Source organism: Dermatophagoides farinae, unplaced genomic scaffold, assembly GCF_024713945.1.
Source record: "Dermatophagoides farinae isolate YC_2012a unplaced genomic scaffold, ASM2471394v1 contig6, whole genome shotgun sequence".
Classification (NCBI taxonomy): domain Eukaryota; kingdom Metazoa; phylum Arthropoda; class Arachnida; order Sarcoptiformes; family Pyroglyphidae; genus Dermatophagoides; species Dermatophagoides farinae.
In genome coordinates, this window is record NW_027461521.1 from 96447 (window position 1) to 109735 (window position 13289).

A 13289-nucleotide genomic window follows, 5' to 3' on the forward strand; every position below is an offset into this window, starting at 1 on the left:
AGAATTTTGTAGAAATGCCGTGAAAAAGGACGATCTTGAATTAATAAATTTAATGTTGGACTCGAGCATTTCTGAAATGGTAGACTATTTAATCCTCAAATCTAAAGAACTCTTCGCTGCTGACGCTGCTACCCCAGAAGAAAAAGAAGACGTGGTTATGGCTATTGAAGCTTTATATCTATTCACTTTAAACGAGGTTAATGTGGAATACTTAACTAATAACGGTTTAGATACAATTATACTTAGTTTATTGTCTTACCAATCAGACTTGGATGTTGTTAGAGATTCAATCAAATACACACATAAGATTACGCAACAGTGTCCAATTTTGATTATTTACTTCGAGGCCTATCCTTACCTTATAGGACGATTAGCCGAGTTACTAAACTTCGTTTACTATTATGAGGAATCTAATCAATCTGACGTTATTATTTCATGTTTAGATTTCATTGTAGAGTTACTTAAAGACAGAGTGCAAGTTGATTGTCCACAGTTATTAGAAATGGTTTGTATAATAGTGCATGATATAATTCAAAATAACAGTAGTACAATATATCTGCCACCATGTTTGAATATTATATCATCTTGTGTTTCAGAATCAAATTATAAGTTGATAATCGAGCACGATATATTAGTATACGTGATTTCTTTGATTAAAGATAAAAGCATTGGAAATCTAAACGTATTAAAGCCTGCCGCTAAATTCTTTCTATCTACAAGTACGATTAGTGAATTGAATAAATTAGCTCTTGATAACGGATTTATTAAAATTATATTCCCCTATTTATCGAGCGTTCAACTTCAAGTGCTTGAAAATGCTGAAACTTTAGCACAGTTGCTTAAATACTCTAGTATTATTGTTATTAATTCAGTGCAAGCGAACAGAGATTTAATGCAATGTAAAGTTTTGCACTACATTAAAGATTTGTTAATCACAGTAGGCACGAAGAGTAAACCAGAACTTATAACTCTAGCTTCTGCTTCTCTTATTTTCCTTTGCAATGCATCGTATAAACAGGATAATGTTAAGGCTCAATTTGGAAAAATCAACGGTATTGAAGCTTTGTTTTGCTGTATTAAAGCTTACAATCAGGATAACCGGAAAGAAATACTTGACTTTTTGTCAAATGTGTTTAAAAGCATAATGAATTTAGCATTGTGGCCTGATAACGTAAAATGTTTTGTTAATTGTGGTATAATTGAAGTTATATCCCAAGTCATAGATTCTGAGTCTACAAACAGTTTGACCTTATTCGCAATTCGTTGTTTGAACAACTTCGTTGCAGATGCTAACAGAACAATAGCAAAAGCTTTTTACGATTTAATTCCAATAATAATTCGCATTGGAATAAAAGCTTACAAGTCATCAAATCACGAGTTAGCTACAGAAGTTTTGTCATTCGTATCTCAGATGAGTCAATTCGATGATAATGCGGTTGTTTGCGTCGACGCGTTAGACATAGGATTCGATCTTCTTCGCACTAACTATTCGCAGTATGTTGAATCATTAGTAATTTCATTGATTTCTTCTTTAGCTATGTGTAATGATTTAGGCGAAGATTTATGTAACACGACTGCGTTTGATTGCATACTTGAGATCATAGTGTACGGAACGGAAGCAAATAAGATCAAAGCGGCCGGTGCCTTAATAAAGATGATGAAGACTACTAATGGGATGAGAAAATATTTGGAATATGAATGTCCAGAAGTTATTGCGCAGTTGATCATTAAAAACACCTATTTGCAAAACATTCGTATGTTTGTAGCGATATTAATATATTCCTTCAATTATATGTTGAAGAATCCCGAGGAATCTTTAGTTCAAGAAATAGAATTTGATTCGTACTACTCAGGTGTTCCAAATAATTTGAAATTTAGAGAAACAGGGCCTGTATATGCTAGTCTGGGATTTTCGTCTGAAACAGTGTATTTACTTTTGCTTGCGTTGACTTACCGAATCAAGGAAAACAAAAACTTAATGGAGCAAAATCTGATGTTATTAGCATTGATAGATTTTATAGTCAGTGAGAAAACTTACGACACGGTTAACTATATATTCGACTCTGGAATATATACGTATGTGGCCCCTTTAATATCTATGGACGATACCAGTAAGGAAATGTCTCATTACGTTGCAAAGATTTCCGCGAATAATTTGCTAGTGATCGATGAATCGAACTTGGGATTGTTGCAGGACTATAGATCTTGTTTCGATTCGATATTTATTCCATGGACAGCACACGGTCTGAGAGATAGAAAGCGAAAAACATTCTGCCGTGATATTTACGCATTATTAAACCAAATTGCAGAAACTGAAGTTTTGAACAGACTGGAGTTGCTCAATTATCAAACTCTGGGTGAGGAAATAGTTCAGTTCGATTTGTTCCAAGACAATTTTGTTCACAATTTTAATTCCATGCCTGTTAAGGTAAAGAACAAATTAAGAACGGGAGGAAAAGTCACCTATTATCCTAACGATTTTTCAGCGCCAGTAGTTGCAGTTTGGAAAGCTTCAATCGATCTAGTATCGTTTTTCATATATGTAGAAGACGAATGTGTGTTTTCCAAAAATATTTTCAGGTTGACTCGTATTGACAACAACGCTTTGCGAAGTGCAGTTTTTCAGGAACATTCGAATAATAAAGTATTTTCGAAAAACGAAGGTTGCTGTGTTTACATGCAGTTTAACAACGATCCAGTTTATTCAGTATCTCTCACTTTTAAGAATCAATCAGACGCCCAGGACTTTGTGTCATTAATAGTTCAATGGAAAGAAGTATCTAATCGAATGTAATTTAATATTATGTAGTTTTATATATATAGGATAAAAACATTAAGTATTTTCAAAAACAACTCGTTCTTTTGATTACGAAAGGATTGCTTGTGAATAGTTATGGGTTTCCACGACAGTTTTCCACATGACATTGATTCTAATAACGTAAGTAAAAATAGTCAGCATAACTCTATCAACAAAGTTGAGGACTAATTCGGAAATGATTAGAGCTTTTTCGTTTCTGCAAAGTGATAACAACGGTAAACTTACTCGCTATAGTTTAAAATGCTGGCGAAAAGCACGACCAGAATGGAGGCTATAACTAGATGTATAACGTGTTTGAGTTCAAATAGGATTTTGTTAGCAATTTTACAAACAAAAACAAACCAGATAGACATTTCGATAACGCAAACCGTTTGTGCCAGGTAGTGGATGAGGAAAGACTGATTTTTGGGGCTGGGGAAAAATACGAAACTGCTCAGTATTTTGAGGGGGGTGTTTTTGGTGGCAGGAAAGCTTTCGTTGCTGTCCAGCGAGTAAATCAGAATTACAAACACAGTTGAAGCAATGGTTATAACGGCTGGGTAGCGAAAAACTTCAGAGTTGAATATAGTCATGGGGTGCTACAAATCGGAATTAATTTAAACTATTTCTGAATACACATAATATATTAGGAAAACTTCGTATGGTGAAAATTTGATTTGATCGAAAAACAACATAAGGAAGTAGCTTGTTTGAGCGGTGTCTGAAAAATGCGAAGTTCACGCCTTGGATAATAATATTCCAACTTATCAGGGTTACAATTGTTTCACAATAGCACCGTAGCACGTAAATGCTATTATGAAACGTAAAGTGTGTGAAAATATTGGTGATATCTGGTTCGAGCTAGTTTTTAGTTGATCAAGCAATGGATAGTGAAGCAGCAACGGTGAACAACTTTTTTTGAAATAGGAATGTGCAATACATAATAAAGAAGTTGATTTGAAGTTGTTTAGAATAGTAGAAACAGAAAAATCAAAAACGAATGTACACAAAACGGTGAAGAATAAAGTTTCAAGATTTACTGAACATGTCGAACTAATTTTAAATTTTAGAAATCATTAACGCAGATGTTGGAAGAAAGTAATTGGACTAAAACTAAAAAATAATTGTTATTTCAATACGAAAGTGTTTACAAAAAACAAGTCTTAAAGACAAAAACAAAACTCGAAGTTAATGAAATGGAGTGGGGAAAGTTTGGAGGGCGGGAGGTAAACAACTGGTTAAAAAACATGAAATAGAATTAGCATTCAGGCCAAATCTTCATTTTGAAAATTTTGCCGACAAAGCGGACATTTGAGGTTTTTGGGTTTGCTTTCGTACCATTTGGCGAGGCAGTGTTTATGAAAGCTGTGTCCACATTCGCCACTGACGGGCTGGCAGTCTTTAGAAATTTTGACGCAGGAGGGACACGGGAACTCATGGAGTTGGAAACATATATGACAAGTCATATCAGCTTTTTTCCAGCACCAAAAGCCTACTCCTCGAACTTCTTGTATTTGAAGTTCAACAACCATTTGCCATTAAGAGGAAGTTTGAAGGTGCAGGAGCCGATCAGGACGACGTACTTTAACGTCAACCTGTATTGCTCCCGACAGTTTTGTCGTTAATCAAATTACTGAGAGTAAGAGCAACGTCTGCGAGACCAGAGTTTACTAGAAAGATTTTTAATTTTAAAAACTCGAGGAAAAAATTGTTTTGATAAGATTTAGAAAACTTTGTCGAAAAATTTGGATTAGGTGTAGAAGAAAAGTTGAACCAAAAAAATTGTTCTTGGAGATAGACCAGATCGGAGTGCTTGACAGACTTATATTTAGCAGCAACGTGCTGGACTTGGGTTTGTTTCAGTAAAAGATCTGGAGAAAGTTCTACTGTTTTGACGAGGTATACGGCTAGAGCAACGTGGAACTCGGACAAAATTTGCAGCATAAGTGAACACAAAATGATATCTAGTTTGGGTTTTTCGGACACAATGCTGTAAATGGCCAAAGTAGACTCAAAAATCGCAAATTCTGCATTTATGAGAAAACTATACAAAATTTTTTGACAATGGCGAATTACAAATTCGTTTAGTTTAGAGGGTGGCTGGGCCGAAGACTCGTTTGGCGTGAGTGTACCGGTGGGGAACGCCAGTTCGTACAATAGGGAAAACCAGTAACTGAGTTCTTGGTTCCATTTGGATTGGACAAAGTATGCTGGAAGACTTTCGAAAATCGAGATCAAGCCAGTTTGGTTGTAGTTAATTAAGTGCGTCAACAGGTTTTTCATTATCTCAGGTTTGTAGTTGATTCGAACAAACAAGAGCAAGTTTTTCACAGTTGCCATGATTATTTCGAATTTGGAAGTATTAACCATAAAGAGATTAATCAACTGTTGAAGCCGTTTCGGTCGGTAATTTTCAATAATTTTTTGGACGGCTAGCTCGTATTTTGCTAGTTCTATGTTTTTGCAGCTTATTTTAGTGCTGATAACGCCGGTACTGGCTACGGTTTGCGTGAGATAAAACACCATTTCATTTCTCGCGCTGATAAGTACATCATGTTTGGCAAAAAAAACATTGAAAATCTTAAAATTGAGGACAATGTGTGGTTTTTCGCTGTGCACAGTGTTTGGTGTTAGTTTGACTAAATACTTCGAACGCAGCCAAACCCCATTTTGATGATCTAAAATTATTTGGCTAAACCTTACTGCGAAACGTTTGGTAAAATAACATTTCGAATTTAGATCGACGACAAAAATTCTTTCGTGAACATCATCCCCAAAAATGATGTAGTAATTTGTTTGTTTCACAATTTCGAGTGGATTGATGCAAACATTCAAAGACAGACTTTGTTTTAGATCGAATGTTGCTTGGTTTCCACAGGGACGGGAAGCGTTGGCCAAAAACACGTTCACAATGTCTTTGATACTAAAACAAAGAATGTTTGCGTTTTTTAAGGTTAATAGGAATGAATCGGTCAGATTTTCTACTATTTGTACTGCTGGATTGTGTTTCCAGTTTTCAAAAGCTGAGATGTCATAGTTTATCGTCAAAGTATTTAATACTTTAGATGTTAAATCCACCAATAGTAGTTCATCGTGCTCAAGGTAAAATATTAGATATCTTTCGCTGAAACATGCATGACACAATGCTTTTTTCTTAAGTAATAAGAAAATAAAGGAATAAACGGTCGGATTGGACGTTATTAATTGTTCGATGACATGGTGATTTATCAAAGAATCGTTTCTGTTTACTATACAGTATTTCGGACGATCTAATTTGTTTAAAATGATTCGCGAAGACAAATTTTTGTCGACAAAAAAACGTAATAGATTAGTCTGAGTCTGAAGCAAAACTTCTCGAGCGTACTCGTATACGATTGAAACTGTGTTTTCTACTTTGAACGGCAGAGATAACGTTTTTTTAATGTTTTCGTCGAAAATATTATGGAAACTTAGCACGGTAGTTTCTTTTTGCGCTTCAACAGTTAATATTGTAATTGCATCAAACAAAAATTTCGGGTTGAAGCTACTTAAAAATAGCGGAATTTTGAGTTCCCCATTAAGAACTATTTGGGTATCCTGCAGTTTGTAGTATCTTATAAAACATTGACTCGTTTCATTAGCTTCAAAAGCATACATCATATCTTTGCTTATTAAAGCGGCATGTAACACAGCACAGTCTGACTGAAAATAGCTTGTTTTTATTGCGTCGGCATGAAAAGCTTTGCTGACGAGTTTAACCGTAAAAAATTCTCCTGTCGATGCAACCAAATAAGCACACAAATAATCGCTATTTTGGACTTTGAAAACAACATTCAGTTTTAAGTTTTTCCAAGACTTTAAGTGAGAAGGACGCAGCCGTTTATGGGAGATTAGAACATTTTTATTAACCAGAGCGCAACAGTCGTTATCCAGTAGAAATAAAACGAACAATTTTTCTAACTGCGACTCTCCAAATTCCGTGGAGTGCTGAGGAGCTTTATAATAACAAAAAATTGGCTCTGAAATGTTGTAATTGAAGGTATATTCTACATATCTAAAATTAGTAAAATCTTCAGAATTGATTTCTTCTAGCGGAAAATAGTTTGGCTCACATTTATAAGAACAAAAATCAACCCAGCATGCCACTTCTGTCTGTTTATTATAAGCATTTCGCGTTTCGCCCCGATCAGAAAAACGCGACAGATCTAAAAAAAAAGTATTTAAGTTTATATTAAATTTTGATCGGTTTAAGTGAAGGTAATCATTTTCTTGTATCAACGGGTCTAAATTCGAAAAAAACAAATCGTTGCAAAGCCTTTCTATAGTATCAAAATTAATCAGCTTGACATCGAAACGGGCTGAGTTTTTTGTATAAAGCACGAAGCCAGACGAAAACAAATCTATTTTTTCGAAGCTATGCGTGTTCTCAGTCTTATAAATAATCTTTAATTGATTTAAATATCGTAAAAAAATAGTAACCTTTTGAGTTTCGAGAACTCCGACAAAAGCCTTATAAGTGTTTACATCACGAAGAGAAGAAGAAACTATTAAGTTTTCAAATGAGCTAATATAATAACTCATGAACGAGAATTATTTTTCACAAAAATAATTTAAATTATTTCTTAATAATTTGCAGCCAACGCGATAATCAAATGCGTTCAATCGAAACTACATGAACCGAGTTTGCTCGTTTAAGTGATCGTTGCTTCTGCAAGTGCAATGTTGCAGTTGAAGAAATTTCAACTTTGTTTCAACTGTATAAAAATGTTCTCCATCAACAGTGATGCTTTCATTTATATTTTTCAAGCTGTTGTAAGCCATATCACACAAAACATGCGGTTTGTTTGGTAATTGCGAGCAGTATTGGTTCATAGCTTTGAGGTGTTCATCTACTAATTCAAATATGTAATAGTCTAGTAACAAAGAGTAGATCAGTTTAGCCAAACAGTCATCTTTATTTTCAGCCTCAATATGCAACAAACTTTGAGCAGGGCTTTTACAAAACAACTTTAGAGTGACCATTGTAATTTGTTTAACATAGTTGGCGGTTGTAATTCCAAATTTCGTTAACAACAAGCCGTTTATTATGCATTTGGAAACATCGGTTATTAAAGGTTTAAGTTGTGTTTTGACGCGTAATCCTTCTTTAGTAACTATGTTTCGGAGTTTATTTCGGTCGAGATCGTAAAGTAAATTTAACCCTGAGATAAAGTATTTAGTGATGAAATTATCGTCATTCATTTGGAATAGCTGTTCAAGTTCTAACATAGTTGTTGTTAAGCACGTATCGCTGCTAAAATAATTTTTTAAGGTTAATTCGAAGCAAGTGAGAGACGCGGCGCTCAATATAAGACCACTCGCATCGCAGAATTCAAAGTTTTCTAAAAATTTCACGTAAATTCCGTGGAGAAACTTGTAAGAGGTCAATAGCGAATTTCCGTTTTCTCTTTTATATATAATATTCCAATAAGTAGTGAGCTTTTTGCAACACAAATAAAAACTCACAGTTTCGTAGGTGCAATCCGACATTTCGCCATAATACGTATCAGACAACCTAAACAATACAAAAAACGACTTTAGATCTTTAAGTTGAAATTCAGTTTTTTCAATAATGGAGAATGTGAAAAGAATTATTTTCTCGAATATTTCATTAAATATAGGTGAAAATTCTTTGCCATACAGTGCTCTCGAATGTTCAGTTGCTGCTTTTAACGTGTCTGAACATGTATCGAAATCTCCAGTTAGAATTTTATAACACAAGAGTACATAGATCTTTAAAGCTTCGTTAAAATAAGAAAGAATTTTTTCTTTTTGCGTAATAGATTTCAGCTCGTTATTGTAAAATACGTATTCGTTATTTAATTTTAAAATATCCGGAAAAATCCTAAGAAAATCTTCTGATATGGTTCGTTTTTTCTCATTTTCCGGATCTATTTTTTTTTCATTAACGCTGTTTGAAATTTCAGTATTCACAAGCAAAGTGGTCACTGGTAAACTGTCAACGATTTCACGAAAACTTGTGCATCCATTAGGCATCGCCTGTACTGCTATTAATCAGGCTTGAATAAAATCTTATCCTATGAATTAATTAAATTTATTAATAATAGCTTTTCCAAAGCCAACGCAAAACCGATATTTCATTAAAATCAGAAAATAGAAAAATGATAAAAAAAATTAATATACCAAGTGTATTATAATACTCCAATACAAATATACAACGACTTGAATCTCATAAATAGTTAATTAATTACAGTGCAATAGTTTTAAAAAAGCGATTTGCTTTCCCAATTGTTCACAAACATGGTTCAACTTGCCAAATTAATTCGGAATAATCTTTGATTGTTCGATCGGTAGAAAAGAAGCCCATAGAAGTTGCTGCATTGATGGACTTTTCCCACCACTTAGCTTCGTCTTTATACGTTTCGTCTACTTTACTTTGAGCATCAATATAACTTCCAAAGTCGTTACTTAACAAAAAATAGTCAGCACACCTGGTGCCATTGCGGCGGTAATGAGAATTAACAAAATCATTTAGTCTCTTATTAGTTTCTTCGTCGTTTTGTCCTAAGTGTCCTTCGTTAATCCAATCAAAAACACGTTTTAGTCGGAAATCTATATTGTAAAGTCCATTAGTTTGATTTTGACGAATATTTGCAACTTCATGCTCAAACGCTCCAAAAATAAATGCTGTGTCTTCTCCGCACTGCTCGACGATTTCAACTGTTGCACCGTCCATAGTGCCAACAATTAAACTTCCGTTCATGACAAATTTCATGTTACCAGTTCCACTAGCTTCCATTCCAGCAGTAGAAATTTGCTGGTTTATATCAGAAGCAGGGATAATCAGAGAAGCACTAGTCACGTTGTAGTTAGGCAAAAAATAAACTTGCAAATAACTATTTACGTCTGGATCATTGTTTACAAGCTCAGAAAAACTTGTTATCAACTTGATTATTGTTTTGGCTGCATAGTAACCAGGCGCAGCTTTACCCCCAATTATAGAACACCTCGGAATCAATTTCATGCGCTCCTGCGGTGTCATACTCTTGATTTCTAAATATCTGTGAATCAAATAAAATATATTAAGTTGCTGACGTTTGTATTCATGGATTCTTTTAACTTGAACATCTAACAACATATTTGGATTAATAGTAATATTATAGGTGAATTTCAGCCATTTAGCAAACCTAAGTTTGTTTTCGAATTTTATCTTTTTGAAGCTGCTTATAAAGTCTGCGTTCGTTTTGAATTTGTTCAACTTTTTCAAAAGGTCTAGATTTGTCAGCCAGTCTTCTGAACCTAGAGTTTTGGTATACAATTCACTTAAGCTCCGGTTAGCATTGTGTATCCATCTTCGTGGAGTCACTCCATTAGTTATGTTAATGAATTTGTTCTGCAAATTAATTTTATTATAGTACGAAACAAATTCTGGAAAAATTAAATCTTTGACTAGTTGACTATGCAACGCCGCTACTCCATTCACTTTAAAACATCCAATAACAGCTAAACGAGCCATACAGAGAAACTTTCCGTTTTTTTCTTCAAAAACACTGATTTTCTTCAACAAATCATTGCAATCATTTCCAAAAACGAGTTTAATTTCTTCCAACATTTCGTGGTTTAATTGATTTATAATTTCCAAATGTCTTGGTAACAATTCTTTAAATAAATTGATATCCCAGTTTTCTAAGGCTTCAGGTAAAACAGTATGATTAGTATAAGCAAAACACTTCGAAAACAATGATTTTGTTTGCTCCCAAGATAAATCTTCGCTATCAATCAGTAATCGCATCAATTCAATTGGTGCAATAGCAGGATGCGTATCATTTAACTGAAATACGACTTTACTCGGTAATTTATTCCAATCAGTTCCAAAATTTTTCTTAAACCTTCTGAGAGCATCTTGTAAACTAGCTGAAACAAAAAAATATTCTTGTTTTAATCTTAGCAGTTTTCCTTGATAGTCATTATCATTTGGATAAAGGACACTACTAATAGCTTCTGCTTCCTCCTTTTCTTTTTTAGCTCCGAAATAATCTGCATTATTAAATGCGTCGAAATCAAATTCATTTAGCGGAACACATCGCCATAGACGCAAATTATTACAAGTATCAGTTTTATATCCTGGAATAGGATTGTCATAGGCAATTGCTTTTACCATTTTGCCTTCAACCCATCTACTTTTTTGAATATTGTTAGAATCAAAATATCGCTCAACCTTACCTCCAAATTGGACTAGATAGGATACGTCGGGACGATATATTTCCCACGGATACCCGCGTTGCAGCCAATAATCTGGATATTCTTTTTGCCAACCGTTTTCAATTTTCTGTTGAAATATACCATATTGAAATCGAATACCATATCCCCATACAGGCAAATTCAACGTTGAAAAAGAATCTAAAAAACATGCGGCTAATCTTCCTAAACCTCCATTACCGAGTCCAGCATCACATTCTAGTTCATACAAATCTTCTAATTCATATCCTAGATCCAATAAAGCTTTTCTAAAAGATTCTTCGCAATCAATATTTACAATAGCATTTTGCATGGCTCTTCCCATCAAAAATTCCATCGAGAGATAATAACATCTTTTAACGGACTGTTCACGATACTTCTTTTTTGTTTTATTCATTTTATCTAATAAATAACTACGTATCGTATACGAAGCTGCCTGATACATGCTATCAGAATTTAAAGTTGACTCATTTCTTCCTAAATTATATTTTGCTTGACTGATTATATTTGACTTCAATTCAGAGATCGTTGGGTTTAATTCCTTATTTATTAGATTATAAAAATCAGACGAACAAGCACGAGTGCAACATGTGCCACAATGAGGATCAACGTTGTCACCACAAGCCTTTTTTAAGCAAATAGATTCATAAGAATTGATTCTCTTCAAATCCCATCCACAGATACACTTATGATTTTCTAACTCGCTCATGAATTAATACTACTTAAAAATTGCCGCACACATACAAATATAACGGTGTAAAAATAAATTTATTTGTTATTTAGATATAGCCTACTTATATCACAGATATATAATATACACATATATTTACATTTAAATGATAGTGAGAGAATGGTAGGTAAGAAGCACGATTATTTTGTTTTATTTGAAAACCAGATTATAAACTCATCATAAAGATTATCATTTTGATTGGGACCATTCATATGTTTAATTGAAATATCTAAAGGAACGTTGAGTATGGGATCACAACAGTTTATACTCGGTATTTCAACGAATTTGTAGTAATTTTTTAATAAAGACAAAGCAGAGATTGAGTAACAAGTATGATACACATCAGGCTTATTAGGAGATCTATCAGAAAATCCTCCTTCATCTTTTCCTAAAGTCCATTTACCTTCAACGTAGTTTATAGTAGATGTTTGACAGAATATAATAAGAAAGTCTACTATTGGTTTGAACGTAGATTTATCAGTTGTAAAGCCAGCGAAAAATTCAACTAGTATGATTGATGCAGTCAAGTAAAAAGCATAGCAAGCATCTACAAGTTTGTCAGACCGTCCATTACAGCCAATTTTCGAGATTCTACTGATCAACCATGCCTAAAAAAATATAATATACTAGTAACATACGTATGTATTTGCTAAGTTCTCAGGTTTTTTGCTGAGCATTAAATAAGAGCTCAGAGTGCAATATGTGTAGCCCAAGTGCGCTTCTCCATATTTAGTTCCACTATAACCTCCACCAAGTTTTTTACAACCGTTTAAGAAATTTAATAAAGGTTTTGAATAGATGCTTGTGTCTTGTTTTAATATTTTTCCTGTGCACAGAAAACAAAAAATCGACCTAATAGAATAAGTGTCATTACAACATACCTTACATCGTTTTCTCCTTTTGGAAATGAAGCAAGAGAACCGTCTTTACATGATAATTCTTGATAAATTTTATTTACATCAATATGTTGAAGTTCATCAACTAATTCAAAAGCCAGTGAGCTAGCTGCAAATCCAAATGTGTTTCCTATATGTTGAACTTTCAGACTAGATCCACTCATAGCGTATTGCGTCTTGGTATTAGAAAAAAGTTTACGGCATCTAATATAAGTGTTAAATTGAGACTTACATGTTGAAATGAGATTCGTTTTGTTTACCACATAAAGAAAGCACAACAGAACACCAGTGAATTAGCCAACCCTGATTACTTTCTAGTGAGATTAATCGTATTGGAACCGGCGTAAACAAACATTTGTCAACGAAAGTGGCGTGTTTACTCCAATCCTCCATTAAGCATACTGCTCTATCGCTTAGTTGCGATAAAGCGTTTGACAATAAAATTTGCAGATTATAATGAGATTCTATATTATCCGGTAGCATTAGCTAAAATAATATTGAATTATTCGGGTTAAACATAAATAAATATATTATATAAAATTTACACTTATGGTGTGGTAAAACACTGCTTGCCTACACAAGGAGTTTCGATTACACCAACAGGTTCTGCGATTTCTTTACCGATACATTGTGTACCTTCCAGTCTCAT

At 33.9% G+C, this 13289-nt stretch overlaps 1 protein-coding gene across 1 annotated transcript; it reads right to left on the reverse strand.

Annotated features, from left to right (window-relative positions):
* Positions 1-9068: 9068 nt before the first annotated feature.
* Positions 9069-12804, reverse strand: LOC142598078 (glycogen phosphorylase 1-like). Its single transcript, XM_075735042.1, has 4 exons — positions 12626-12804; positions 11053-11511; positions 10368-10953; positions 9069-9593 (listed from the first exon to the last, which is right to left on the reverse strand). The coding sequence occupies exons 1-4, from the start codon at positions 12802-12804 to the stop codon at positions 9069-9071; spliced, it is 1749 nt and encodes a 582-aa protein (XP_075591157.1).
* Positions 12805-13289: the final 485 nt, after the last annotated feature.